Consider the following 26,572-nt stretch of genomic DNA (forward strand, 5'->3'; position numbering starts at 1 on the left):
TTTGCTGAAGTTTCCAGAGAAAACACTGCCTTGAACTAAATGAAGTCGGCCTGCTTCATTCTGAGTCATCCATACCAAGTGGGAGGGACACCCCTCTGGTCTCCAGGTGGAGTGCCAGAGTGCATGATGGTGAAGGCAAGGTCATTTCACAAAATACTCTAGGGGTGCCTGGAGTCCCTGATCAGTCTAGATAAGCTCAGTCTTGGCACTCTAGCCAAAGCAAATAGACTACCATGCCACCTCTTCCAGAAAATAGCTAAAGGAAATCCATGCCTGTCTTCCATGGATTGCAGTTCAGAGGCTAGCTAACAGTTCAAAGAGGTAACAGCAAGGGAAAGCACCAAGTCCAAGTGGCTTCTTCCCCTGATTGGTTCTCTGTGCCTTGGCTGCGCCCACCCACAGCTCTGCCAGGCCTTGGCAGCCTGAAGAAGGCCAGAGGGCACGGCTGAGGCAGGCCAGGTCCAAGCAATACCTGTGAATCCCTGGTCCTGTACCTGGAGAGCACACCCCCAAGCCCCCACCCCCAGATAATGGAACTGAAGGCAGGATGGAGTGAAAGATTACTGACACCTAGTCTCAGACCCTTACCTCTAGAAGGGAGTGCCTAGCTCTCTTTAAAGAGGAGGAAAGGAGAGGGAGAAGAAAAGATGCCATTTCAGGATAGGAGGCAGCATATCAAATCCCTTCTCTGCCAACAAATGGTGCAGAGTTGGAAAGAATCTGACCCAGCCCGCTTCATTTTACAGCCTAGAGAGCTGCAAAAATAGAGTGATAGAGCCAGGGTTGGAACTCTAGTTTTCTAATTAGTCCAGGCATCCTTTCCTCTGTGCCACAAAGCATAACTCAGTATCAGCACTTGTGAGAGAAACTGGCACTGTCCTTCAAGGAGTGCATGGTGCTGAAACGCATGGACCTAGACACCAGACGACTTGGGTAAGAATCTCATCTTCACCAGCTACCAGTTGAGTGATGAATGAGCTACTTAACTTCTTTGTGCCTCAGTTTCCTCATCTGTAAAATAAGGATGATAACAGTACCCATCTCAGAAGGCTGTTATCAGAATGGAATTAATATGTGTAAAGCCCTTAGAACAGTGTCTGGCACATAGTAAGTGTGGGCTATTGTTACTAAGGAGCAACTGAGTCACTCAGGTCTTTCCCTCCTAATCATGTGTCTGAAGTCTTTAGGTAAAAGGCAGATTCCTCATCTAACCTTATGGCCTCCCATGCCACGAATTATTTCTGGAGCACCTGTAACAGTTTCTGATTCTGTTCCCCTACAAGGCACTGAATACTTGGAATCTTCCTGAGAAACAAAGGGGCCTTCGAGGTTCCCACCACCTTCCCTCCCCTTTACCCCCAATGCTGACCTCTGCCCTCCAGAAGGCTGCGTTTCATTGATGCCCATGTGTGCCCTGTAGAGTGGGAAGTAATAACTGGCCTCCAGGGCCTTATGATCCAAAAGAAGAAATCCAGGCAGTGGGGAGGGCGCTGAGTAGACAGCACCGCTAGGGACTACCTCTTCTTCACTGGCTGTATTTATCAAGGTCCTTTTTATCTCCCCCTTAACCTTGGTCAATACTCAGGTCCGCGGGTCCTGGCGGGGGTGGGTGCGGGGACTTCACTGGAAAAGTCAGGCACCCATTCAAACAAGGCCCAGAAGACTTCAGGAGTCAGGTTGGGCGTCTGAAATTTGATTGGCCAAAGACCTGTGCCGGCCGCTTCTCCTTGAACCTGGTGTTCCCAAGGGTTTAAAGTGGGTTCACTTTTCTCCCTGCCCCGCCCCCCACCAGTCTTCAGGCTGCTTTCTGACCTGCTCAATGGAATCCTCTCTAACGGGGTGAAATGACTAACACAGTGCCAGCGTTTTAGGTTCTCAAGTGGTCGCTATCGCTATTAACAACAATAACTAACATTTACAGCCCTTTGTCGAGTACCCTCGCAGCTGCCCTGTGCCATCCTAGGCCCTCATCCAAGGGCTGAGACTACTCCCCGAGAGCATCTTCCGGGACCTCTCCCCAGGAGCGTCTGGACGTGCAGTCCCGCAGCCCCGGCCGGCCAGGAAGGGCTAAATTGGGAGTGCGATTGCAGCAGGAATGCGGCGCGGAGGCACCCGATCTTGCGCGGCTGTCGGCTCCCTCTCTCAGCGCCCAGCTCTGGGTCTGGGAACCTGGGCCTCCTCAGCCCACCGGGAGGCGCGGAGGGCGGGAGAGGAGAGCGCACACCCAGTGCGCACTGGCACAATTACTTTTCACGCTTCTCCCAGGCCGGCGGCCCAGCCGCACCGAGCCCGCACCGCTCGACTTTCCCGCCGCTGGAGGGGGCGGGGCAGCTCTAGTCCCGCCCCCTGGCTAGGCCCCGCCTCCGCAGGTTGATGGCAGCGGCAGCTGGGACTGCAGCGGCGCCCGGCCCCGGAGAGCCGCAAGCAGCGGCCCGAGCGCTCAGCCGAACACCCGGGCCCCAGACGCCGCCGACACCCGGAGAGGCAGTTCCGGCGCCCTGACGCCTCCCTGGGCCCCAGGCGCAACCCCAGCCCCCTCCGCAGAGGAGTCGCAGCGTGAGCGCCCCTCGGCCTGCTCAGGACCAGGTACCACCCCCCCCACCACCGCCACCCCCGCAGCCAGCGGAGCGGGCGGGGTCTCTGGAGGGGGCAGAGGTCTGCGCTCCCTCCCCCCGGCCGCCGAATTCTGTCCCGGCGGGGCTGACTTGGTGTCTATATTTGGCCGGACAGCGGCCCGCGCGCCCACAGGGCGCAGACACCTCGTCTCGCATAAACGCAATGCCGGGGCAGGAGGCGGAGGAGGGTGTGGGGAGGCCGGGCCTCAGGCCTGGGGCCGCAGAAGTGCCGTGAAGGGCACAGGGATGCCTGGGGCTGGGGAGGAGCAGGAGTCAGTGGCTGGAGCTTGGGAAAGCTCGGCGCGTCCTCTGGGGAAGAGCGCAGCGCAGGCCTGGCTGGAGAAAAGGAACCTTACCCTCCCCATTCCCTCAAATCTGGCCCTGGCCGGGCGTCAAGGACCCCACCCTAGGAGAGTTTAGTAGGAGAGAGGACCCAGAGGAGATGCAGTACCAAAGTAAGGCAGGCGAAAGCCAGAAGACCATGGTCAGGGCCTCTTGGAGAAAGCCAGTGCAGAGAGGAGTGGAAGGAGAAGAGATCCACCTTACACTGGTGTCCCCCAACAACATGGGAGGAAATTGATGAAAGCAGTAGCAGGAAGGACTCAGGTTAGCTGACAGTAGGAACTTCTTGGCAAATTTTTAGAAAAAAGCAAAACCCCATCTGCCTGAAGTATGCTAGAGATGAGGAGTGTAGGATGTTGGGGGGCAGCAGTCCTAGCCCCACAGCTGGCCTTGAGCCAAGGCCTCTGATTCTGAACAAGGTGCCTCTGAGAGATAAACCACTTCCGTGAAGAGATGCTCATCCAAGGCTGGCAGTGGGAGAGCAGCTTGGCGCTGAGGCTCCTCCCCAAACCACTTTAACTTCCAGAAAGCTTTCAGGCCCAGCCAGGCTCCAGTGTCGCTCCAGCCTGGGTCTCTAAGGAGAAGTCAGGCTCCAAATCCTAGCCCCTCGCATTAAGCAGCACTCTATAGGTGGCAAAGAATTTTTCCGTACTTTAGTCATCTTGAAGAAAGCTCCCTGCTTCTAGGACCAGACTCTATATTAATTTATACCTGACTCCTGGCCAGATAACCTTTCTCACTTGCCCCCTGCCCCCTACTCTTCCTCCCTCCCACAGCTCACAGGACTAAGGACCAAAGGCATTTCTGGGCACTGAGATCCTCCCTCTCTGCCCCCAGACATGAGCCGGCGCGTGGTTCGGCAGAGCAAGTTCCGCCATGTGTTTGGGCAGGCAGCAAAGGCTGACCAGGCCTACGAGGACATCCGTGTGTCCAAGGTCACCTGGGACAGCTCCTTCTGTGCCGTCAACCCCAAATTCCTGGCCATTATTGTGGAGGCTGGAGGTGGAGGTGCCTTTATCGTCTTGCCTCTGGCCAAGGTGAGGGATGAGGGGAAACACGCAGGCGGGAGGACAATGGCTGTGGCCCCTGGGGACTCTTACAACAGCCTGTGTTCTCACGTAGTTCTGGTCCTCAATCAAGAGGGCAGTTTGTGTGGATTGGCTGCTCCCTGTCCCCAAGCCCTCAGGGACCAACCTGGAGGTCCCCTCACCCCTCCCAGAACAGCACCATCATGGTGGCCCGCACCCACTCCTAGTCCATCCTCTTCACACGGCACCCTGTTCCCAGGAGGGACCAGGAGGGAGTGATGGAGATAGCTGGGAAGCGGTGGAGCCAAGACCTGGCCAGATTCTGTTCCTCTCTCTCCTAATGCTGTACCCCCTCATGTTTTGGGTGTGGGGATCTCTCTCCTCAGCCAAGGGCAACCATTTGATTAAATCACACCCCAGAGCAGCACACTGAGAACAGGGTCAAGCTCTATCCAATGAGTCCCTGGCCACTTCTGCACTCTGGTTCTTGCAGTGAGGCAAAGGGCAGGGGGACCTGACACAGAAGGCCAGAGCCCTCCCTACCGAGGGATGAGGGCCAGGCAATGACCTCCACCTTCGCTAGTAGCCTTAAGCCCCTCAGCCATCTCCATGTCTAGGATGGCCACCCCAAAGCATGACCTTGACCTGGATTCTGCCCCTACACCTTGTTAGGTGAGGCCCCACAGGTGGCAGGGTCAGGAAGAGGCCTGACAATAGCTAGTGACTCACACCAGGACAATGCAGACACCATCCAAGGACACCATCCCAAGGGCTCGAATTTCAGCTGGAGCCACCTCCGCCCCCAGGACAAGTGCCATTCCAATGCCACACGGCCACCCCTCTCTCCTACTGCCTCGTCTGGGCCAATGCCAGCCCCAGGAAAGGCCTCAGAACCCCTACAAACAGCCCATAAAGACCAAAAATAGATGAGCCCTAGCACAGGTTGGGGGATAGCAGGCACCAGGAGTGCCTGCTGCTTGTGGTTCCAAGGTACAGCCAGTGACAAGGGGGAGATCTGCCAAGGGCGGCTAGGAAAGGGCTGTTGGGTACTGCGCTGCGTATTACCTCACCTTGACATCTTCCACCAGGGGCTTCCCATAGACATTCCAACTGGGGGAACAGGCCCAAGAACAGCCTCCTCCAAGCAGGTGTTTTTGGAAGAGCACTGGACTGCAAGTTCAAGTCTTGGCTCTACCTGTATCTTGCTGTGTGTCCTTGGTTAAGTCATCTTACCTCTCTGTGTCTAATTCCCGAATATTAAAAGACTTCAACTCTATCTGCTTTCAGTGAAGTACAGGAGGTAGGCTGGAGGGGTTGGAGATTCAGAGAGGGGTCTGCAAAGAGAAAACAGATGATGGAGAACTGAGATGTAAACAAATCCGCTGCCCACCCCAGAAAAAACACACAGGAGAGTGGCCCCACATCTCCCTCTCTGACCCCTCCAGACAGGGCGTGTGGATAAGAACTTCCCACTGGTCACTGGACACACTGCCCCTGTGCTGGACATCGACTGGTGCCCGCACAATGACAACGTCATCGCCAGTGCCTCAGATGACACCACCATCATGGTAGGAGCCAGGCGGATGCTGCTGGGCCGTTGGGCAGGGGAAGCAGGGAGGGCTGCCTCACCTGTGCTAGGGAAGGTGGTAGAGGAGCTGCTGGGTCCCAAGGCCCTGCCCTGCCCAGCTCCCAGGCTATTTTTAGCTACATGCTCACCCCCTCCCAGGATGCACTGCTTAGGACTAATTATAGCCGTGGCCAACTTGGGGCCTGAAGAGCAGGGGGCAGTGCTCTGAACTCTCCCTGCAGGGGTGAATAGGGAGGTCTCTGGAAAGCTGGCAGTGCCCCCTCCTGACTCCCAGCTGCTTCTGTCCCAGGCAGGCGCCATTACCTCTTGCCCTGCATTTGACCCTTTACCATTCAAGAGAGCCAGTAGGGTTGGGGGTGGGTGGGTAGGGGAGTTGTAGAGGGAAGGGACAAAGCCGGCTCCTCATCCCACCCACCCTACGTCTTTTCCTCCTACCCAGGTGTGGCAGATTCCAGACTATACCCCTGTGCGCAACATTACAGAACCCATCATCACACTGGAGGGCCACTCGAAGCGTGTGGGCATCCTCTCCTGGCACCCCACTGCCCGAAATGTCCTACTCAGTGCAGGTCTGGCAGCCTGGGGAGGGGTCCCTACTGTAGATGTGGGGGATAGAGGAGGGGTTTGGAAAGGTAAGGCGCAGGTGACGTTGCCTGGCCACTCTGGGCAGGTGGTGACAATGTGATCATCATCTGGAACGTGGGCACCGGGGAGGTGCTCCTGAGTCTCGACGACATGCACCCTGACGTCATCCACAGCGTGTGCTGGAACAGCAATGGGAGCCTGCTAGCCACCACCTGCAAGGACAAGACCCTGCGCATTATTGACCCCCGCAAGGGCCAGGTGGTGGCGGTGAGTGCCCGGTCTGGCTGCTCCCCAGCCTTTACTCCTGGGACCAGCTGTCAGGCCCCTGTCCCCGTAGTCCTCTGAGCCCCCGGTTCCAGTTCTCACCTCCTCCACCCTAACTGCAGAGACCAATCCTCCCCCTCCGTGTCTGGAACCACAGCTCCCTGCCCTAAGGAAGCCCCCAGCTTTTCTTTGCCCCGCTCCTCTTCCCTCCCCCCCCCCCCCCCACCCACCCCCCCACCCCCACCCCACGCATCTCAGAAACTCACAGGCGGGCTCCTCTATTTGTGATTGAGGAGAGGAGAAGCTGCAAACCCTATTCTCCCCCACGAACCTGCATGAAACCTGAGCTCCCGGACCCCTTCTCCTCTCAGCCGGCACCCAGCGCCATCTCCCAGGGTCCGGGGCCTGTCGCTGGCTCACGGGCAGTTCCCTTTCCGCCCTAATTGACGCGCTGGGCAGGGATAGGGGGCACCTCTCGCGCTGGGTGCCCTGGGAGGGCGGCGGCGTCTGCCTCACTAGCCTCCGTCTAACGCGGGGTGCGGGGTGCGCGGGGCACGTGCATGTCTGCGCCGAGTGCGCGCGTCGAGCGCGGCCGGGCAGGGGCTCTAACCCACTAACCCCGCGAGCAGGAGCGAGCCCGGCCTCACGAGGGCGCCCGCCCGCTGCGGGCGGTCTTCACCGCAGACGGGAAGCTACTCAGCACCGGCTTCAGCAGGATGAGTGAGCGGCAACTCGCGCTCTGGGACCCGGTAGGCCAGGCCGCGCCGGGCGCGCCGGGCGCGCGCGCTCGCTCCTTCGCTGGGTCAGCCAGGAGCGCCCTCCCAGGCCGTGGCCCGTGCCCAAGAGGGCTGAAGCGGAGCGGGGAGCTCCCGTCTGGGAAAAGCCTCGCTGCGACCCCGGGGAGCCAGCAGACGTCCCCTGCTCTAGGGATCAGCCTCTGAGGGCGCTTAAGGGCTCGGGATCTGGACGTTCTCCAGGCCTGGGGCCAGCCAAGGCCCCCCCAGGAAGCTGAGTACTTAGGCTCCCTTTTGTCTCCCTTCCCACCCTTGCGCCCCACACCCAAGTCAGCAAGCTGGTTGCTCAGCCCGCCAGGATCCTCAGGGCAGGCAGCGGGGTGACGCCTCTCCCTGTCTCCCCCCTACCCTCAGGAGAGGTTTGCGGCCCACGAGGGAATGAGGCCCATGCGGGCGGTCTTCACGCGCCAGGGTCATATCTTCACCACGGGCTTCACCCGCATGAGCCAGCGAGAGCTGGGCCTGTGGGACCCGGTAACGCAGCTGGAAGCTTGGGGTGTGTGCCCCGGGGACTGGCATCACGGGAGAGGGGCCAGGCGCCCCCCACCCGCAGGGCATGCCCACCTGGACAGGGCTGGAGGCTGCTGCCCCCTTTGCAGCACCTGCCATCCCCACACCCACCCCTCTGCCCAGTTTTGCTGCGTCGCCCGAAGGAGCCCACGCTGGCGCCCCCGCCTGGTGATGCCGAGTCCCTGGGGGTGGTTTGCTGTGACTGCATGCGGCGAAGCAGGGGGTATATGTGCGGGGGACTGGGAGCGATGTGTCCAGGGGCGCGGCCTGCAGTTCCGTTCACCAGAGCTGTCTTGGGAACGCATGGGGTTTGGGGCGGGCAGGAAGCGTTAAGGGGCTTCAGGGGATCCAGAAGTGGCACAGAGGACAGGTCAGGACTGGTCACACCTCCTGTGCTCGGGCAGAACAACTTCGAGGAGCCAGTGGCACTGCAGGAGATGGACACAAGCAACGGGGTCCTACTGCCCTTCTACGATCCTGACTCCAGCATCGTCTACCTATGCGGCAAGGTGCTCGCGGCCGGGAGGCGAGAACAGGGGGCTGGACGAGATGTGGAGGGCCCCACCCAGCGGGTCTCTGAACCCACTGGTTTTGCAGGGCGACAGCAGCATTCGGTACTTTGAGATTACCGACGAACCACCCTTCGTGCACTACCTGAACACGTTCAGCAGCAAGGAGCCGCAGAGAGGCATGGGATTCATGCCCAAGCGGGGACTGGATGTCAGCAAGTGTGAGATCGCCAGGTCAGCAGCCTTTGTCCTTCCCACATGCCTGCCTCTGTCCCCACTTCCCATCGGGGAAGACACCGGGGCTTCCCCATTAGCGTCATCCTTGGAAAAGAGAGCCTTGGGGAGGGGGTGTCCAACAGGCTTGTTTCCAGTGCCAGCCCCGGCGCTAACTAGCTTGACATTCTCTGAACTTAAGTTTTCTCATCTGTAAAATGATGATAAACACCCCATCAGAAGTGTTTTACCAGCCGAACCAATAATATGTTTAAAGTGCAATGCATGGTAGGCGCTCAGCAAGTGAGGGCCTCTCGCCCCTTGGTCCCAGGCAGAAGTTAAGGGGGTGGGAGCCTGCGGGGTTGCTGACCCCGCTCCCTTATAGGTTCTACAAGTTGCACGAAAGAAAGTGTGAACCCATCATCATGACTGTGCCCCGAAAGGTGAGGGGCCAGGAGAGAGGTTGGGCAGGGCTCCGAGGTGGGCGGAAGGGAGCGGAGCAGGCCCGGCACCCTGCTGACACTCGTCCTCCTGTCCCCCCAACCCCGCAGTCAGACTTGTTCCAGGACGACCTATACCCAGATACTCCGGGCCCCGAGCCGGCCCTAGAAGCGGACGAATGGCTCTCGGGCCAGGACGCCGAACCCGTGCTCATCTCGCTGAGGGACGGTTACGTGCCCCCCAAGCACCGCGAGCTCCGGGTCACCAAGCGCAACATCCTGGACGTGCGCCCGCCCTCCGGGCCCCGCCGCAGCCAGTCGGCCAGCGACGCCCCCTTGTCGGTAAGATCCGACCTGGCTCCACCCAGCCGAGTCTACACATCCCCATACCGCCCCATGCCCGACACCGCCTCTTCTGTGCTCCGCGCCCCAGCAGCAGCACACCCTGGAGACGCTGCTGGAGGAGATCAAGGCCCTTCGCGAGCAGGTGCAGGCCCAGGAGCGGCGCATCACGGCTTTGGAGAACATGCTGTGCGAGCTGGTGGACGGCACGGACTAGCGCGGCGCGCCGGGGGGCAAGGCCGGGCCGGGCGCACGGTCTCGGCCCTGTCCCGACTTTTGGTCCGGAGCTCCGGACCCCGCCTCTCTGGGCTGGGGCCGGGGGCGGGACTGGGAAGGGAACTGCGCCCCTCGCGGGAGTCCTGGACGAACGGAGCGTCACGGAGACTCGCGTCCGTCTGGCGCCCGCCAGGCTGTGTTCCTCATCCGGGACTCGGCAGGAGCTGGCCTTGGGAGGCCCGGGGTGACGAGGCCTCAGCAATGGTGCTGCACGGCGAGGCGGGGTTCCCTCTGTCCCCCAGCCAGGGCAGGGGAAGTGCTTAGTATTAGCGCGATGCTTGGGGATATTGGGGAGCTTGGGCTTGACCTCAAAGGGGTGGCGATTTGACGGGTCTCCCCAGCCTGGCTGGGGAAAATTACAACGCTTCTCCCTCTAATCAGCTCACTTGACTCCACCACCCCGAGTGGTAAACCGGACGTGCGTCACCTCAGTCCTCCAGACATACACAAGCCGTTGGCTGTAGAACCGGACCCCTTGGCTAAACCCAGCAGTCTATAGCAGAGGGCTCTTCTTTCCATCCGCAGGGGAGAGGGCGGCGTCCTCGCGGCACCCCCGCCGGAGAACTAACGAGAGAACTGGCATGAGGAAGCAGGTTCACACACTTCCTCTACACAGACACACACACAGACACACACAGCCCCTAGCCCTCTGCTGTGGCCTTGACTCTAGGAGGAAAACAACACGTACCGAATGAAATATCTTACTAAGTGCTCAGTCTGTGCCTCCTGCATGGGTGGGGGTGAAGGGTGGGGGTAAAACCCCCAGCCTCTGCAAATGCTACCTCCAGGCTCCCGGGGGGCCTGACGAATGCAACCCTGGGCTCAGGACCCGCCAGGCATCCTCTTACCTGGAGCCCTTCCCACACTGAGGTTCAGAAGGAACCTCCAACCCGCAGGTGTGTAGCGTTCTTCCCCAGTAAAGCCAGGTAGGAAAAGCCTCGGGTTTGAAGCCTCTTTTATTTGTGCCTCAGAATCAGTCTGGTGCCCCTGGCATCAGGGAAGGGGGTGAGAGGAACAGTTTCTCTTTGTTCTTTTCTTTCATCCTTTTTGTGTCCCTTCTGAGCCTCACTGGCTGAACCAGGAAGGCCAGTCCGAGAGAACCCGGACAAGGGTGTGCGGTGGGCCCCTGCCCCTGGCGGGGTCTGTGCTTCTCTGGGTGGGTGGGGTGGGGCAGGGGAGCGCCGGGGGTTAGCACCATTGGATGAAGGGTTTTAGAGTCAGCCCCTGGGTTGGGGCAAGTGGGACGCACAACCACAGAGGGCTAGCAGCAGCTGGTGGGAAGGGATGGGTGGTGGTGCCAGGGCCCTGGGCAACCCCTCTGTGTCCTGTCTAGTGTAGGGCCTAGTGCTTGCCCCCAGCCCAGTATTACCCCCATCCACAAAGACACCATGAGGGAGCCAGGCCTTGCCCAGGTCCGGGGGGCCACCTTGGGCACCCTCCCAGATCACAAAAACGTGGGATAGGGACTCCAAACCTCTGGCCGCCCAAAGAGAAGCTGGGACCACCCTGAGACCCGGGAGGGGTGTGGGGGCTGGGGGAACCGGGCACCCCGCTAAGTGCACTTGACGCTGAAATGCCGGGGTTGGGGAGGGGCTGGGCCCTTGACGTGCTGCTTCGTGTCTGGGACAAGCTGCAACACAGCACGTGGGGAGCTCAGCTGCCCCCCAGGGGTGAAGAGCGGAGATGCAAAGGCTTCACGGGCAGTGTCCTGGAGTGGGGTCAGTGAGCAGAAAGGAGGACCGGCCAGAAGGAGCAAGGGATGGGGACAGTGCTCCTCTAAGGACCCATCTCCCTCCTCAGGACCGCCTGGCTCCGCCCTTGGACAGGTCAGAGCCCAGGGAAGAGGAGTGGGGGTCAGGATACAGCAAAGCAGGGGGACCGGGCCGTGCCAGCTGCCTCCAGGGCCCTGGCCCGGAAAGGTACCCCGCGGCCGTGCCGAAGCCCTCCCCCTCTGGTGCCTGGGACGCCGCTAAGTCCCCGAGGCGGCCGCTCCAGTCTCCAGCCGCAGCTCGGCGGGCGCGCGGGCCGGGGCGGATCTGGCTCCCGGGCCGGGCACGCGTGGCGTGGCCGAGGGGCCCGGCAATAGGCGCTACTGCTCCGTCAGCGAGAGCCGCAGGATGCGCTCCAGCTCCTCCTCCTCCTGGCGCGCGCGCCGCCGCCGCTCCTCCTGCTCCTGCGCCGACAGCTCCATGGCCAGCCGCAGCTGCTCGTCGTAGCTCCGGAACGCGTGGCCGCCTGGGCCTGAGCCGGGGCTGGGCCGCGGGCTGGGGACCGTCGCCAGGGCGGCTGGGGGCGCGGGCTGGCGCTGCGGCGTGGGCGGGGTGCTCCTGGGGGCGGGTAAGATACGTCGCGGGCTCCGGGGCGCACCTGCCCATAAGCGGGGCCGGGAGACAGCGTGGAGGCCCCAGGACGGAGCGCCCCTCGCCACCCTCCAGTGGAGGCCATGAGTCCCGCGTCACCTCCCTGACTCCCAGCCTGTTGTGGCAGATCCCAGCCCCTACAAAACTCATCCTCCCAGTAGACAGCTGCCCAGAGTATGTGGGTATCTTCTAGAACCCCAGCCCCACACCCGGCTTGGTAAGGGTCTGACGACCAAGAGGCCTGGACCCTACTCCGTGGCCACTTTTGGAGAGCTGCTCACCCACCGAGTCAGGAAAGGGTGGTGGTAGAAGCCCTCTTGTTAACAGGGCACCACAGTTTCTCTGGGCCAAGAGGGGCTGCTCAGTTGGCACTGTCCTCACCCACTATGACAGTACTCTGTGCATATGTAGGGGCGTGGGGGGGGGGAGGGAGATAGGCGTCTCCAAACTCTCTCAGGACTGGCAGGCACTGACCTGTCCTGTCGGCGACCCTCGCAGGACATGGGGTGAGTACCCGGCTTGCTGTTGGTTAGCGCCTCCCAGATGGTGACCTGGAGGGAGGGGGCGCGGGCCAGTTAGCTAGGACGGCCCACAGTCTGGAGGCCGGAGCGGCCACGGGGACGCACCTGGTCGTACTCACTGCCTGCCTCAAGCAGGCTCTGCTGGATGGCGAACTGCAGCAAGTCATCATCGTCATCGCGGGTCGCCGCCTCCCGCTGGCCGCCCAGCACGCTGTAGCCGCGCGGGGCCTCGAACAAGGCGGGGGAGATTTCGCAGCCGCGGCACGAGGCTGAGGGTGCCGGGCTGGGGGTCAGACGGGGCCGGGCCCACCCCTTAGGCCTCCCCCCTGCCCCGGCGAGCGCTCTGCTGTGGAGGGGAGGGCAGGGGAGGGCGGGCTCGGAGAGGGGCAGCAGCTCACTCGTGGAACTGGAGCTGCTGACACTGGACGAGTCGCTGCCCGGAGAAGGGGTCTCGCTGCTGGGGCTGCCTCGCACCGATGGCACCGGCTCGTCGCAGCCATTGAGGTTCCCGAAGGTGATGCGGGCGTTGAGGATGTGGAAGATCGGGATTTCTGAGGATAAGGAAACCATCAGGCGCCACTACCCACCCCCTCACACCTTAGAACTCCCCCTTTACCTCATCTAAGCCCCACCCCCACCCCACCCCCAACTGGGGCTGAAAGGAAACGGCGGTGGGGTCTCACCAATCTTGACAGGGAAGCCTGGAGGCAGGCGCAGGGTAATGAAGTCCCGGAGCTTGGCGAAAAGCGCATTGCTGACGGCCATGAGGTCAATGATGGGGGCCACCTGCTCACACAGGGACAGGGGATGCTCCTCACACAGCCACAGCTTGGCCTTGAACCTGCCCCCACCAGATCCCAAGGGGTAAGGGACATTGTAGAAGCTATGGCCTCCCAGCACCTCTGGAGCCCCTGCCCCCCTGCCCTGCCCGGCCCAGCCCTCCCCAGCACCAGCAGGGGGCCTCACTTCTGTGTCTTGGTGGTCAGTTCCATGGGGCGGCCCATGTCACGGTTGCCAAGCTCAAAGTTGGGGTTGAAGTACTCTTCTGCGGTGATGGCAGTGGGGTTGGCTTGGCTCAGAGTCTGAGTGATCAGGGTCTGTACCACACGGGGAGGGGCCCAGGAACCCTTCTCAGTTCCTGATGCCAGTCCAACCGTTTGGAATTCTGGGCCCCAGAGCTGTCCCCCCTGCCGCTGTGGAGCTGACGGGGCCTTGGGCATTGTGTAAGGGAGGTCCACACAGGCCACGCTAAGCAGGAGGCCTCCCAAGCCTCCTCCTGAGCCACATCCACACCCTTCCACATAGGGGAGCCCCTGGCACACACTCACCCCGTTTTGGGGGCCCCCATGCTGCTCAGCAATTCCCAGGAAGGACTGCAGAGGTGTCTTACAGCCTACAAGAAATGTGGCATCTCAGAGGACACTGCAGCCCTCAGAAGTGACAGCGCCTAAGACCTAGGGAGGAGGCTGGTTCCTGGGGGGGGAGGGGAGATTGCTCACTCACACCACATACCCAGAAACCTTCATCTGAAGGGGGTTCAGGACTCCAAGGGGCAGGGACCAGGGACACTATAAGCACAGCTTATAAAAGTAGGCCTGGAGCTCAGGAGAAACTTCCAAAAGTGTCACTCTCCAGGTTGGTGACACTGGACAAAAAATACCTGCGTTTGATAAGCAGTTTTGGGATATGCAGGTGTATGTGTGGGTTTTCCTTCAGGCACTTCCATATTAACGACTTCATTTTGTTCCCTTGTGAGGTAGGAGTTATGTCTTTCCACTCTAGACAGACTAACTGATGCCCAGAGAGTCAGATGTGGTATCAATAGGCACAGAGAATCAGTGGCAGGGCCCCCTGACTTTCTGCCTAGGGCATGTCCCACTAGACTAGAATGGCCAATAAATAGTATACACAGCATTTCTACTCCCTCCAAAATCCAATGCAGACATTAGTAATCAATTGTAGCATTCCTTCCCATTGAGCCCAAATGCCTTAGAATCTTCTTAGCAACACTCCAGGCAGCCACTATCAATCATTAGGATTTGGCACTTGAATTGAAACCGATTTGCCTAAATAAGCTATCCTGGCTCTCGCTAGGATGTCAGAGGAAATCCAATGGAGGCGCTCAAGTGGGAGCTCGTTCCTCACATCTCCCCCATCTACCTCGGCCTCATTACCTTTGACCTTGCCCTTGTGCTGTTCTGAAAGGTGCTCTGTCCGTGTCCGGGTGATGAGCTCCACGTTGGATGCCCCATATACCTGGAGACAGATAAGGAAAGGGCTCAAAGACAGCCCTGGTACCCCAACCCCCTGCCCCCAGAGGCACTATGAACACTTCTTGCAAGGAAGGTTGGGGAGCTGCTTGCTCCTGTTTACTCCAGGACTTTGGGCAAGTAAATATATGAAGTCATTCATTCGTTCTCTTATTCATTCAACAAACATTTTGTGAGGAGCCTTTATGTGCCAGGCACTGAGGCAGGCATCAGGGATAGAGTGGTGAACAAGCAAGGCCAAACATGATCCCTGCCCTCTTAAGGCTCACAGTCGAGTTGAAGAGACAAGAAAATGGACAGTTATAACATGGTGTGATACACGCTCAGGTAGGGGGAACACAGGGCTGGGGGAACAAAAAGCAGAGGCCTCCCCGGCCTCCAGAACCAGGGAAGGCCTCCAGGAAGAAACAACAAAACAGAACCTTGCAAGTGTTTGTTAGTCCCTTCATTCATCGGCGGCACCATGTGGTCCACATGGGCGATGTAGGGGTCCCAGAGTGACCAACACAGTCTTCTTAGGGGTAAGGGCCTGGCCTTGGAGTCAGGCAGCCACGGGCTGAACCTTGGCTCTGTCACTTACAGCTGGGCGACCTTGTGCAGGTCACTGAGCCACTCCAGGCCTCTGTTTCCTCATCGTAAAATGGGCCGATACCCTACTTCATGGAGTTGTTTGAGGATTAAATGCGATACCGTGGAAAGAGCTCAATAAACATCTGTGAAGTGGGAATAATAATAGACCTACCTGAAAGGATTGTTGTAAGGATTAAAGGAGCGTGTGTGTGTGTGTGTGTGTGTGTGTGTGTGTGATATACACACATATATATACATATATGCGTGTGCGTGTTGTATATACATACATAGATGCATATAAAATGCCAGAACAGTGCCTTGAATATGAATACAATATAATAAGTGCTCAATAAACTCGGGCCAGTCTCATCGGTTGCCTGTTAGTCTAGGCCCTTCCCTCCATGCCGCATTGCTTCTGCACCTCCAAGGCTGAGAAAGGGTGGTCAGGAAACCCCTGCCCAGCTCACTGTAGGCAAGAGTGTGGCCAGGTCTGGCAGCCAGGAGCTGTGGCCTCACCTTGGCTTCATACCCATTCACCATCTCCGTCTTCTCACTGCGCCAGCCCAGGATGCCAGTCTTGTTCCTGGGGAGGGAGAGTGGTCCAGGTGAGGGGGCGCCCCACTGGACTGGCTCCAGGCTATCAAGGCCATGCCCACTCACCTCTCAAAGGAAATGTTCTTAGTGTCGAGCTGTGTGGTGACGACGGGCGCGGTGAGCCGGCTCAGCACCTGCTCCTCGGTGGGCTGGGCGGCAGCCAGCAGGAGCTCGCGGTCCTGCCCGGCCAGTGCCAGAGTCTCCGTGTACACCACCCGGCGGTCATGGTCAATCTCCATGACCACGGCACTTGTGTCTGCCAGCCACGGAACAGCACAGGGCAGTCAGGGATGGCATGGGGCTGTCCCCAGCTCCCTGCCCTGCCCCACCTCCCTCCTGCCTGACCTTGGCCCCTGAAGACAAAGCTGCGGTTCCCTCGCTGCCACGTCATGTGGTCAAAGCCCAGGAGCGTGGTGTCTACCCGTAGGTTCTGCCCACTCTTCCACACTTTGTAGGTGTCGCTAGGGCAGATCTTGGACACGAGGGGCACTAGACGGAAAGGAAGGTCAGAAGTGGCTTCAGTGTGCCTGGTCCACCCGACCTGGGCCACCTCAGGGTGTGGGGATCAGGGTCAGTGGTGTGGCGGGGAAGGGGTGAGGGAACTGGTGGGAGAGCAGCTCTCCCCCGCCTCCCCCTACACAACTGTAGGCCACAGTCACTCAGGGGTGAGCAACCTGAGGTTGGGGACAGGCATGTGCAGCCATCACCAAGTCCCTAGCATCCACCGTTTGTTAATTTACTCACTCAATCTTTCATCAGTCCTCCAACAAATATTTACTGAACACCTACTGTGTGCCAGGCACTATTCCAGTCAGTGGGGACACAACACTGAACAAGACAGGACCCCTGCCCTCTTGGAGCTTACCTTCTAGCAAGGGGTGGCAGGTAACAAACAAACAAATGAGCAAACCATTACAAAGTGAAAGAAATAATAATAATGGAATCGAGACAGTGTCTGAGGCAGCGTGGAAAGGCCTAGTTGAGGAGGTGGCATTGAGCTGAGAACTAAACAATGAGAAGGAGCCACAGGAAGAGCTATGGGAAGGGTGCTCCAGGCAGGAGGGGCAGCAAGTGCAAAGGCCCTGAGGTGGGAGAGTGCCCAGTGAGGCCCCCCAGTGCCTCTTACCCCAGCTGGTGAACTCCCACTTCATCTCCACATAGAAGTCCTGGGCCTGGAGGATGAGAAGGAGAGTAGCTAAGCCTGCACTAGAGACAGGGTTCAAGGGCTACAGTGGGAGGCTGAGGGGCTGGCCCTCACCTTGCGCAGCTTCTCCAGGAGCACGGGGATGCCCGCCAGCCGCTTCACCACGCGCTGGTAGTCCCGGTACCGCAGCACCAGCTGCACCAGCTCCAGGTCCCGGGTACTCACAGCCTCCTGAAGCACTGGGGGAGGGGAAGGCAATGTCACAGCACGGGACCCTGCCACGGGCTCCCTTCAGCCAACCAGAGGAGGGACTCTGATGCTGGGGAGCCCCTGGCTGTGGGGCCAGGGTGAGCAGAGGTGCCCACCTGTCCAGCCGCTGCGATTCTCCCTGCCCACGTCTGCCCCGTGTGCCAGGAGCACACGGGCACACTCGAGGTGCCCCAGGGTGGTGGCTAGGTGCAGGGGAGTCCGCCCACGGGGATCCAGCTGCTCGATGTCCACCTGGAGAAGGAGGTGAGGACGGAGACCTTGTCACTTCTGAGGCAGCCTATCTGAGCCCGAGAGACTCCAACCAGGCAGCAACCACGTGGGTTCACCCCTCCAAGACCCAGTGGGCTGCCTGTGAAGAGGAAGCCTGGGGCCGAAGGATGGTCGAATGAGGCTGTTGGCCTAGGATGGCACCGGAGACAGGACCTAACCTAGGGGTCCAAGACCATACCTTCAGGAAAGGCCACCAATTTAGGTCATTGACATTACCAGTGAGTGAGGATTAGCAAAAGTTGCAGCAATACAATGATAGGAATGAAAGAACATATTCATGGTACAACTTCAAACCCACATCCTGTGCCCGTGGGATGTGATGTATTAACATTTTTTACAAATGTTATAAAAAATAGCATGATTACATTGTATGAGATTTTTGTTGGGTGATAAAAGCATATGTTTGTTCAACATAAATATTTAAATATATTTCAGGAGGCTAGGACTTCTAGTTAATTTAATGAACTGACCACATGCACGTAACTCCTCTCCTTCCCAAGGCTTGATTAAAATGCCAGGAACAGGCTTCTACTCCAACCATGATGAGGTAACTGAAATACCCTTCTGCCATAAACAGAGAAAACTGTTGTTTCAAAATATATGAAATAACTGTTTTCAGGCACTAGGCAACAAGTAGACCAGGACTGTGATCCCTGAAGTAAGAGAAGCAAACGAGGTGGGCCCTGTGATTGCCTGGATTTCTACCTGGAGGAACATTCCAGACTGCAATTCAGGGAGGGGAATCCCCAGCAGAGTGTGTAGTCTACTGAGGGGTGGAGCACATAGAGACAGGGGATAAGGGAGGCTGACATAGCTACAAGTTGCAGGGCAGAGTTCCAGGAAGGAGGGAGCTATGCAAAAAAACAAAAAAGAGCTCCAGGAATCTGCATGGGGTACCTTTGCATCTTTGCTGAATGTTAAATCAACAAGACCAGGCAGAAAGAAGCAATAAGCTGACAAATTCTCAGGGCTCACCCAGGGCAGGGACGCATTCAAGCTCCGACCTGCTGGAATGGAGAGTGCTTGTTGTTTCCCCAGGGTATTCGACAGAGACCTGAGAAGGTCTCAGTAGGAGGGCTGAACTATCCCTGCAGAAAAGGCTCACCTAGACCCAATCTAATAAAGATGAAAAACTAACTCAAAAGGATCAAGCTGATTTGCAAGTAACTTCACTTAGTCTGCCAGAACAAAGCCTAACACTCTTTAAAGAAAGACAAAAAATCCAGATGCTTAACATCACAAGATTTACAATATCCAACATCCAGTTAAAAATTACTAGACATTTGGGGCCAGCCCGGTGGCATAGTGGTTAAGTTTGTGCTCCACTTTGGCAGCCCAGGGTTTACCAGTTCAGATCCCAGGCACGGACCTACACACCACTTATCAAGCCATGCTGTGTGGGCATCCCACATATAAAGTAGAGGAAGATGGGCACGGCTGTATTTCAGGGCCAATCTTCCTCAGCAAAAAGAGGAGGATTGGTGGCAGATGTTAGCTTCGGACTACTCTTCCTCAAAAAAAAAAAATTACTAGACATTTGGGGCCGGCCCAGTGGCATAGTGGTTAAGTTTGCGTGCTCTGCTTTGGCGGCCCTGGGTTCACAGGTTCAGATCCTGGGTGCTGACCTATACACCACTCATCAAGCCATGCTGTAGCAGCATCGCACATACAAAATAGAGGAAGATTAGCACAGACGTTAGCTCAGTGACAACCTTCCTCAAGCAAAAAGAGGAAGATTGGCAACAGACGTTAGCTCAGGGCCAATCCTTTTCACCAAAAAAGGAAAAAGAAATTACTAGACATGCAAAGAAGTAGGAAAATGTGACTCATAATTAGGAGAAAAGTCATTTAATAGAAACACATTATATTCAGAAATAATAAAGATGATGAATGGCTCGATATGCTCAGGAGTTTAAAGAAAAACAAGAATGCAATGTGGAAAGAAATGGGAGATAAGTACAATATCTGAAATGAAAAATTCATTGGATGGCATTGACAGAAGATTAGACACTACAGAATAAAAAAGTCAGTGAACTTGAAGACATAGCAACAGAACTATACAAGCTGAAGCACAGAGGAGGAAAAAAGTACTAAAAACACATTCAAAGAGCCTCAGCAATCTGTGAGACACTATAAGGCATTCTGACATATGTGTAATTGTAGTCCCAGAGGATAGGGTAAGTAAGTGGGTAAAAGGAGACAAATTTAAAGAAATAATAGCCAAAATTTTTCCAAACTTGATATATATTAAAAAAAAAAAAAAAACCTATCATAGTGGGTTGAATGGTGGTGCCCTTCAAAAATATAAGTATACATCCTAACGCCCAGAACCTACGAACGTGACCTGGATTCGGGACACTGACCTGAGGGTGAGGTCACGGGGCTGCAAACAGTGAAAGCCTGGTCCCTTCTCAGCCTCAGGTCCTCAACCACTGGCAGCCAGACTATGCACATCACTGCCCCATCCTACCGCTCGCAGGAGGTTGGAGAATTCTTCCTTGGAGAAACTAGAGGCACCAAAGACCTCTGTGTACAGACATTTGGGGATCCTACCACAGGCAGGCCAGCTTGCCACCCAATCATCTTACAGCGGCACTGTGCATCAGCAACTCCTCACCTCCATTCTTAGATTCGCCCCAACAGCCAAGGGTGACGGGATATTTGAGGAAAATCGCCAACTCGAAAGAGACCAAAACATGCAAATAGATGCTAAAAACCCAGAGGGAACACTGTCAATGCAGGAAACAGAAGAAAACTTTTTAGGGGGAAGATATCCTATGAAAAATATGAAAAAATAATCTAATTCATGAAACAAAGTGGGACATCATGACTGATGCGGGCTCGGCGAGCCGAGGAGTCAAAAGAAAGACTTCTTGGACTCTCAAGGTCTGGCAGTAGTGCTCTTTTATTCAGAGAATAGCATGGGGACAGGACCCATAGGCAGTGAAGAGCTGCAAACATGGGCTGAGGGTAGGGCTAAATTTATGGGGCATAGGTATGTGAGTTATCTCTTTACAAGACACTCTCCTCTTCCCCTCGCTTCCTTCACTCCAGCCGATCCTGGACAGCTGCATCTGCCCAGTCCTCCCACCACAGTAAACAGTACCTCAATTCACTCCCTTTTCAGGTGAAAAACGTTGGAACTGTTTTCCTCTCTTCCTCTCCTTTCACCTTCCAAATCTAATCCATCAGCAAAACCTGACCTTCAAAATAGATCCAGAGTCTTCTTAGTTTCCATCACCTCAGGCTACCATCCTGGGCGTCGGTAGCCACGCCATCTCTCACCTGGTGGCTCCGTGGCCTCCTCACTGGTCCCTTCACGCCTCTCTTGGCTCCTTAGATCTATTCTCCACATAGCCCATTGTGGGGACCATCATCCTGTGAAATGTTTGTCAGTCCTGACGCTTGTTACCTCAAAACCTTCTTGCGGCTTCCCATCCTGTTTAGAATAGAATCCAACAGCCCTGGACGACTCTTTGAACTCATGCGGCCTCCCACCTCTGCTCCAAATGCCACTCCCACACAGCAGCCTGCCCTGGAACCATCTTCTCCTGGATACCCTGGAGAGCCACTTCACTCAGATCACTGCTCAAATGTCACCTCCTTACAAAGAACTGCCCTGACAACCCATCTTAAATGACAGCTGCTATTTATCTATTTATTGCACCTTACCCTGCTTTTAGTTCTTGTCCAACGTTAAATTGCTTCTTTGGTTTTTCATTGTCTCCCTCATCTAGCGGTAAGCCCCACAAAGGGAGGGTCCCTGTCCGTTCTCTTCAGTGCTATGCCTCCAGTCCCTAGACAACGCCAGGCACGTAACCGGTGCTTAAGAAATATTTGTCAAACAAACGCATAGATGACTATATTTAAGGGGCATGGGGGGGGGAAGCAATAAAGTGTAAAACTGATAAACCAATAAATAGCTGTAGAAGTATGCTGTTTATAATTATGGAGGGAAATAACAAAACAGCCTAGAGTTCAAAGTGGTCGCCTCTGGGCAAAGAGATGGTGAGGTATGGACAGGAAGAGCGGGGACTGCTGCTTCTCGCTATAAGCCTTCTAGCCAAAGGTAAATATTTTAAAACATGAATCCGAACTCCTTTGTCAAAAATAAAATATTTTAAATAATTTAAATTATTCATATAACTTTTATAACTCTGTGCTGGCATTTCTCCATCTTTAAATATACTAGGAGCCTCAAAAAAAAAGTGAGCCTGGCCCCTGTGGCCCTCTGAGCCGGGCTTGGAGACGCGAGCCGCTGCCCTGCAGCTCCCCTACAACAGCTCCCCAGAGGAGGGGAGCACTGTTTACTCTTTGCCTATTATGAGTTGGCCTGGGCCCCTTGGGGTCTGTCCCCACTGGGGTCGTAAGCCCTGGGGTGGGAGTGGTGGAGGATCCACAGACCCTGGGCTAGCTGGGGAAGTCAGGAGGAGGCCCTCCCAGGGGGCTGCAGATGAACCATCCATGCCTCCCACCAGCCCTGCCCCACATGCTGCTGCTGCTGCTGCTAACAAGGCCCCGGGGAGCTGGCAGGGCACCCCGCCCGGCCCCAGGGCGCCAGATGCTGCCTGCCACCTCCCCCTCAGGTGCCTCAGCTCTAGGTTCCAGAGAGATGCTGGCACTGCCTGCTGAGCAGGGGTGCCCCTCTCCACCCCCACTCCTCAGGAGCTCTCCCGACAGCCCTCCCTAGCGTCCCCAGGGCACTGCTGTTTTCCAGGGCCGAGGTGGGCCCTGCATACACCCAGCCAAGCCCCAGAGAAGCTCCCCCATCCGCCCAAAGCAGAGCCTGCAGTGGAAGTGGCACCTTGCCCTGGGCCCAGGTGGGAGAATTCATTAACTTCCTCTGCAGCCATTTAATTGCTGGAATGAAAAGGTTTCCCATGAAACCCAACACCCAGGCTTCCTCCTGCAGAGAACGGAAACTCCGCACCCCAGCAGGCCTCAGCTGGAGTCAAAAGCAGGGATCCTTCGAGCTTAGGAGCTGGGGCTCCCTGGGCAGAGCCTCCTTGCTGCCACTCAGGCACACACCTACACACACACACACACACACAGGTACCATAAGGATACACACTCATACTCCTGCCTCCATACTCACAGTACATGTGCACCACTAAGTGTACAAGCACATGCACGCCCAGCTGCCCTCTGGTTCTGCAGGGGTCTACTCACGTATAACACACGTGTTCGTTGCCAGCACATTTGCACATGCATACCTCCTGAACCCACATGCACTAGTGGGGTATTTTTCAAACTTTTTTAGCACTAGCAGAATCCTTTTGTAGGTAAAATCTTACAAGGACGTACCAAATGTACAGACTAAGCCTGGGGGCTGGAGAGGGAAGGCAAGGGGCCCAGAGGGTGGGGCCTCGCATACTAATAAGCCTTCTCTCCCTTCCCTGCCCTCCTCCCTCCTCCAGCCCCAGGGAGAACAGCCAGAGTCTGGTGTGGTCACTGGTCACTGCTTCTCAGCTCTTCCACCCGATGTGAGGTGTAGGGCCAGGTACGCCTGAGCTAAGGGGGAGAGAGGCAGGATGGTTCCCCAAGCTGAGGTGGGCAGGTGGGGGTAGCAGGCAGACTCTCCCTCCACCCGCCCCCTCCATCCTGCCCCACGCAGCCCCTCCCCCTCATCCCAGACACATTGATTTTTGGTTTCTGGGATTTGTGGATCTCTCTCCTGAGCTTCCCAACTCACCAGCTGTGGTGACAGCCCATACCCGGGACTGCCCACTTTAGGGAGAAAGGAGATCACAGGTGCTCCTGGACACAACAGGTACTGTGGGTGCGGCAGCCTCTGTCTGAGCATCCAGGGGCCCCACAATCCCATGTCATCTCTAGGTCAGAAGGAGGAACTGGGAAAAGGAGGAAGGAGGGCCATGGCGAGGTAGCCCCTGGGACCACAGTCTGGCCCCTCCAGAGTGCCTGTTGCCGGGGGAAGACTCCTGCTCCCCTCCGTCCTCCCACAGGGAGCTTTACAGTCTAACTTCCACCTCCCACCCCAGGGAACACCAGGGACTCGTGACTCCAGAACCGGAGCCTCGCCAGCCAAGGGGGTAAGGGCACATCACTGGCCTACAACCCCCTGTCCTTCCCAACCTAGCAGGCACCTGAATGGCAGGAAGCAGGGCAGCAGCAACCTTTGTACTGTTGGGTGCCAGCTAGAGGTGGCCATGAAGCCTTCCTTTCCCCAAAAAACACCTGCTGAGCACTTCCCATCCACCCGCCACCCCCTGCTTCCCGCCCCCAAAAGAGCTAATGGGGGGCTGAGCAAAGCCCACGAACCTGCTCTGAAGCCTGCCATGCCATCCCCCTCCTCAGCTGGCCAGCATCGCCAAGCCTGCCCACGGGAGGGCCTCTGCGGGGCTTTCTTGGAAGGAAGAAGAGGCAGCTATGCCAAGCGAAGACCAGGGAAACCCAGCTGCTGTGTGCCTGAGGAAAGCCTGGCTGTTTGCTGTGACAGTTGGTGCCAAGAGGACCAGAGGTCAGGGACCCCCAGCTGCAATGCCTGGAGTCTAGTGGGTTTCATTATCATGTGAGGTGGCTGCCTCCAGGCCCCTCCCCTGCAGGAAATGGCTGGGTCGGCGCCCTCAGCTCTCCCTGGGAACCTGATGCCCTGAGGACCGAGCAGTGCACATTTGGATGCAAACGTCAGTCTGGGTCAGTCCTGGAGTTGGGATATAGTCCGGGGCCCCTGCCACCGAGTCTGATTGGCATTCCCCTTCTTGCCACCCCCAGAGCCAAGGAGAGGACCGGCCTGACTCCTTTGTGGTTGAACAAGGGTTAACCACAGCCAGTGCCCTATATTCCTCCTAGCCTGGATCAGGGCAGGCGGTGTCCATTTTGAGGAGACACTAACACACCAGGGCAGGGGGACGGGAGGGTGGGGACAGGGGTGAACCTGGTGCCTGGTTTCTGTGGCAGCCTGAGGGGAGCACAGAGGAACACACTCAGCGGCCCCAACTGCCCCCACGTGCAGCAGGTTCCAGTGCTCCCCCCTCAGCAAGATGGCTGCTGACCTGAGTACTAGCAATCCAAGAGGCCTGAGTGAACGGCCTTTTCTTCTAGGGCATTTCGCCTCTCTCCAATCTCTGCAAGAAACAGACCACCCACCTGGGCCAGGGAGTGCAACTGAGCCATTCTGGAGATTCAGCCACTAGCCTTCTGCCTAACGATCCTTCAACCAACCATCAACCATCCCATCGGAAAGTTCCTTAGATCAGACTCAAACCCTGCCAGCTGTAACCTCTCTCAGAGGCTCGCCTTCTTTTGCCCTCAGGGGAGGAAAGCAAAGAAGGGCCAGAAGAGAACGGGCTGTCTGTGTCTTGGCACCCTGCACATCACACTGAACCTCCCGGTTCACACTCGCATCACAACAATGGGGTGTCCTTGAGGGCAGGGGCTGTGCCTGGTTTGTTCATCTTTGTCCCCCAGGACCTACCACTCTGACCTCACTTCCTTTACCAGGCCTCTATGGCTGAAAACTACTTCCTTTATGATGGATAAACAGAGACACAGTCTGACGAGCAACTTGGAGCATTCTTGTGTAAGTGGAGGTAGAATGGACGTGGACACCCCGACCAGCCCAGAGGCTTGGAGGCTCAGGTCACCCCAACGTTTCCTGGGACTGCTATGCAGAGCTGGGTGCCGTGCTGGTCTGAGGGCTCAGTGGAGGACTTCAGAGACATACTCTGACCCTCACCTCACTCACTGTCTGGTGATGTCCTGCTCTCCACCTCACTCTTCCCTTGGGAAGCAGACAGCTCCTCAAACTGAACTTCCTGTGACTCAGGAAATGGCCCTCAAAAGGCATATTCCCAAAGGGGACAACTCCTGCGTGAACCACTCCCAGCCCATGACCCCAGGGTCTCAGACCTGGGCCAAGTCTGTGGGCTTCAATCTGAGCCAAACCAAGGCAGGCTGGGTCCAGCTCTGGCTCCTGCTTCTCCATTCTAGAGGGCGTTCTGTCCACACTGTCCAAGCCACGAGTGCCTACCTGTGGCCTGGGGGCCAAGGGCAGAGTTGGGAGCTACCTGTGACCAGTGCCTGCCTTGGTCCTGAAGAAAGGCCAGGAGATCCCATCCCTTACCCGATCTTCTTGGAGGCCATCGCCCAGCCAAAGCTTGCTGACCCACCCGTTCTTACTGACTAGCAGGAACTAGGGAGCCCGCTCTGTGTGCAGAACCTCAAATCCTTCCCGAGGCCAGTGGCTAGGGGCCTCAGCGCCTAGAAGCCAGGACCCAGCACCAGAGGGCAGGAGAGCGCCTTTCAGCACCTGGACAAGGCCCTTCAGGGTTTCCCCAAGAAGGTCTCTCTCCCCTCTCCATTTCTGAGCCGCCGCTGGGGTCTGAGGGATGCAGGCACTCTGCCCAGTCTGAGCAAACAGATTAAGCGCTCACCATGAGGGTGGAGGGCACTGGGTGGGGCTGGCATGCCTGGGAGTGTCACAGCCTATTCTCTGATCCTTGACCTGTGACCCCCTCCTTACGCAGGCCTTGCCCACCTCCGCGCACTCACGCGGGAGGTGTCGCTGCTCGGCTGAGTGGGGCGGACTCTCCCACCACATGGAACACAGACCGAGCCGGCAGCCCCTCCCCGCAGCCCTCCCTGCCCCGGCAGAGGAGGGGCACAGAGTCCCCTACCCCAACCTGGGAGGGTCCGGAACACGTGTGGGCCGCCGGTCCGGGCAGGAGGGGAGCGGGCGGGGGCCGCTCCCATCATCCTCTCCCGGTCAACAAGCACAAAAGCTGCGGCTGCGAACAAAGAAGCGCTGCAAACTCGCTGGGAGGCGGGACAGCCCGCGCCGCGCCCCCTCCCCACGCCGGGCGGGCGTGCCCAGCCGTGGGGTCCCCGCGGCGCCCGACGGCGCTCTTACCTGGCCGGCGCGGACCTCTTTCTCCAGCTCGCGGTGGCGGTTGTGCCACACGAGGTAGTGCAGCGGGTACTTGCCCTCGGGCCCCTTCCTGGCGGAGGCGTTGGCGGGGATCATCGCCCGCTCCTCATGCCGGGGCCGCGGCGCCCGGCCCGGGAGGAGGGACGGCGCCGGAGCCGGGGCCCGGGGCCGCGGGGCGGG

The 26,572-nt window shown here is 57.6% G+C and overlaps 2 protein-coding genes across 16 annotated transcripts; one reads left to right on the forward strand and one right to left on the reverse strand.

The window, feature by feature from the left end:
- The first annotated feature begins 2,223 nt into the window (after positions 1-2,223).
- On the forward strand, positions 2,224-10,215 carry CORO6 (coronin 6). 5 transcript variants are annotated; one of them, XM_046676981.1, is made up of 12 exons: positions 2,224-2,586; positions 3,734-3,994; positions 5,431-5,553; positions 6,013-6,142; positions 6,244-6,425; positions 7,052-7,171; positions 7,571-7,690; positions 8,131-8,235; positions 8,324-8,469; positions 8,834-8,891; positions 9,000-9,230; positions 9,322-10,215. In XM_046676981.1, exons 2-12 carry the CDS (start codon positions 3,797-3,799, stop codon positions 9,445-9,447), a joined length of 1,539 nt encoding a protein of 512 aa, XP_046532937.1. In that variant the 5' UTR covers positions 2,224-2,586; positions 3,734-3,796; the 3' UTR covers positions 9,448-10,215. The 5 variants fall into 5 exon arrangements, with proteins under 5 accessions (XP_046532937.1, XP_046532938.1, XP_046532939.1 ...); XM_046676982.1 differs by having other exon boundaries at positions 3,795-3,994; XM_046676983.1 differs by having other exon boundaries at positions 2,225-2,586; positions 9,325-10,215.
- A 149-nt stretch (positions 10,216-10,364) lies between these two features.
- ANKRD13B (ankyrin repeat domain 13B) lies at positions 10,365-26,572 on the reverse strand. 11 transcript variants are annotated; one of them, XM_046676977.1, is made up of 17 exons: positions 26,375-26,486; positions 23,785-23,869; positions 23,198-23,354; positions 17,331-17,466; positions 17,080-17,204; positions 16,948-16,993; positions 16,167-16,310; positions 15,888-16,077; positions 15,744-15,810; positions 14,562-14,643; positions 13,716-13,780; positions 13,354-13,484; positions 13,071-13,228; positions 12,786-12,938; positions 12,493-12,656; positions 12,341-12,417; positions 10,365-11,873 (listed from the first exon to the last, which is right to left on the reverse strand). In XM_046676977.1, exons 3-17 carry the CDS (start codon positions 23,327-23,329, stop codon positions 11,303-11,305), a joined length of 2,241 nt encoding a protein of 746 aa, XP_046532933.1. In that variant the 5' UTR covers positions 23,330-23,354; positions 23,785-23,869; positions 26,375-26,486; the 3' UTR covers positions 10,365-11,302. The 11 variants fall into 11 exon arrangements, 7 of the variants coding, with proteins under 7 accessions (XP_046532933.1, XP_046532929.1, XP_046532934.1 ...); XR_006890768.1 differs by having other exon boundaries at positions 11,698-11,833; positions 13,071-13,173; positions 26,375-26,487; XR_006890769.1 differs by having other exon boundaries at positions 11,814-11,873; positions 13,071-13,173; positions 26,375-26,488.

Source organism: Equus quagga, chromosome 11 (genome assembly GCF_021613505.1).
Source record: "Equus quagga isolate Etosha38 chromosome 11, UCLA_HA_Equagga_1.0, whole genome shotgun sequence".
Classification (NCBI taxonomy): Eukaryota; Metazoa; Chordata; class Mammalia; order Perissodactyla; family Equidae; genus Equus; species Equus quagga.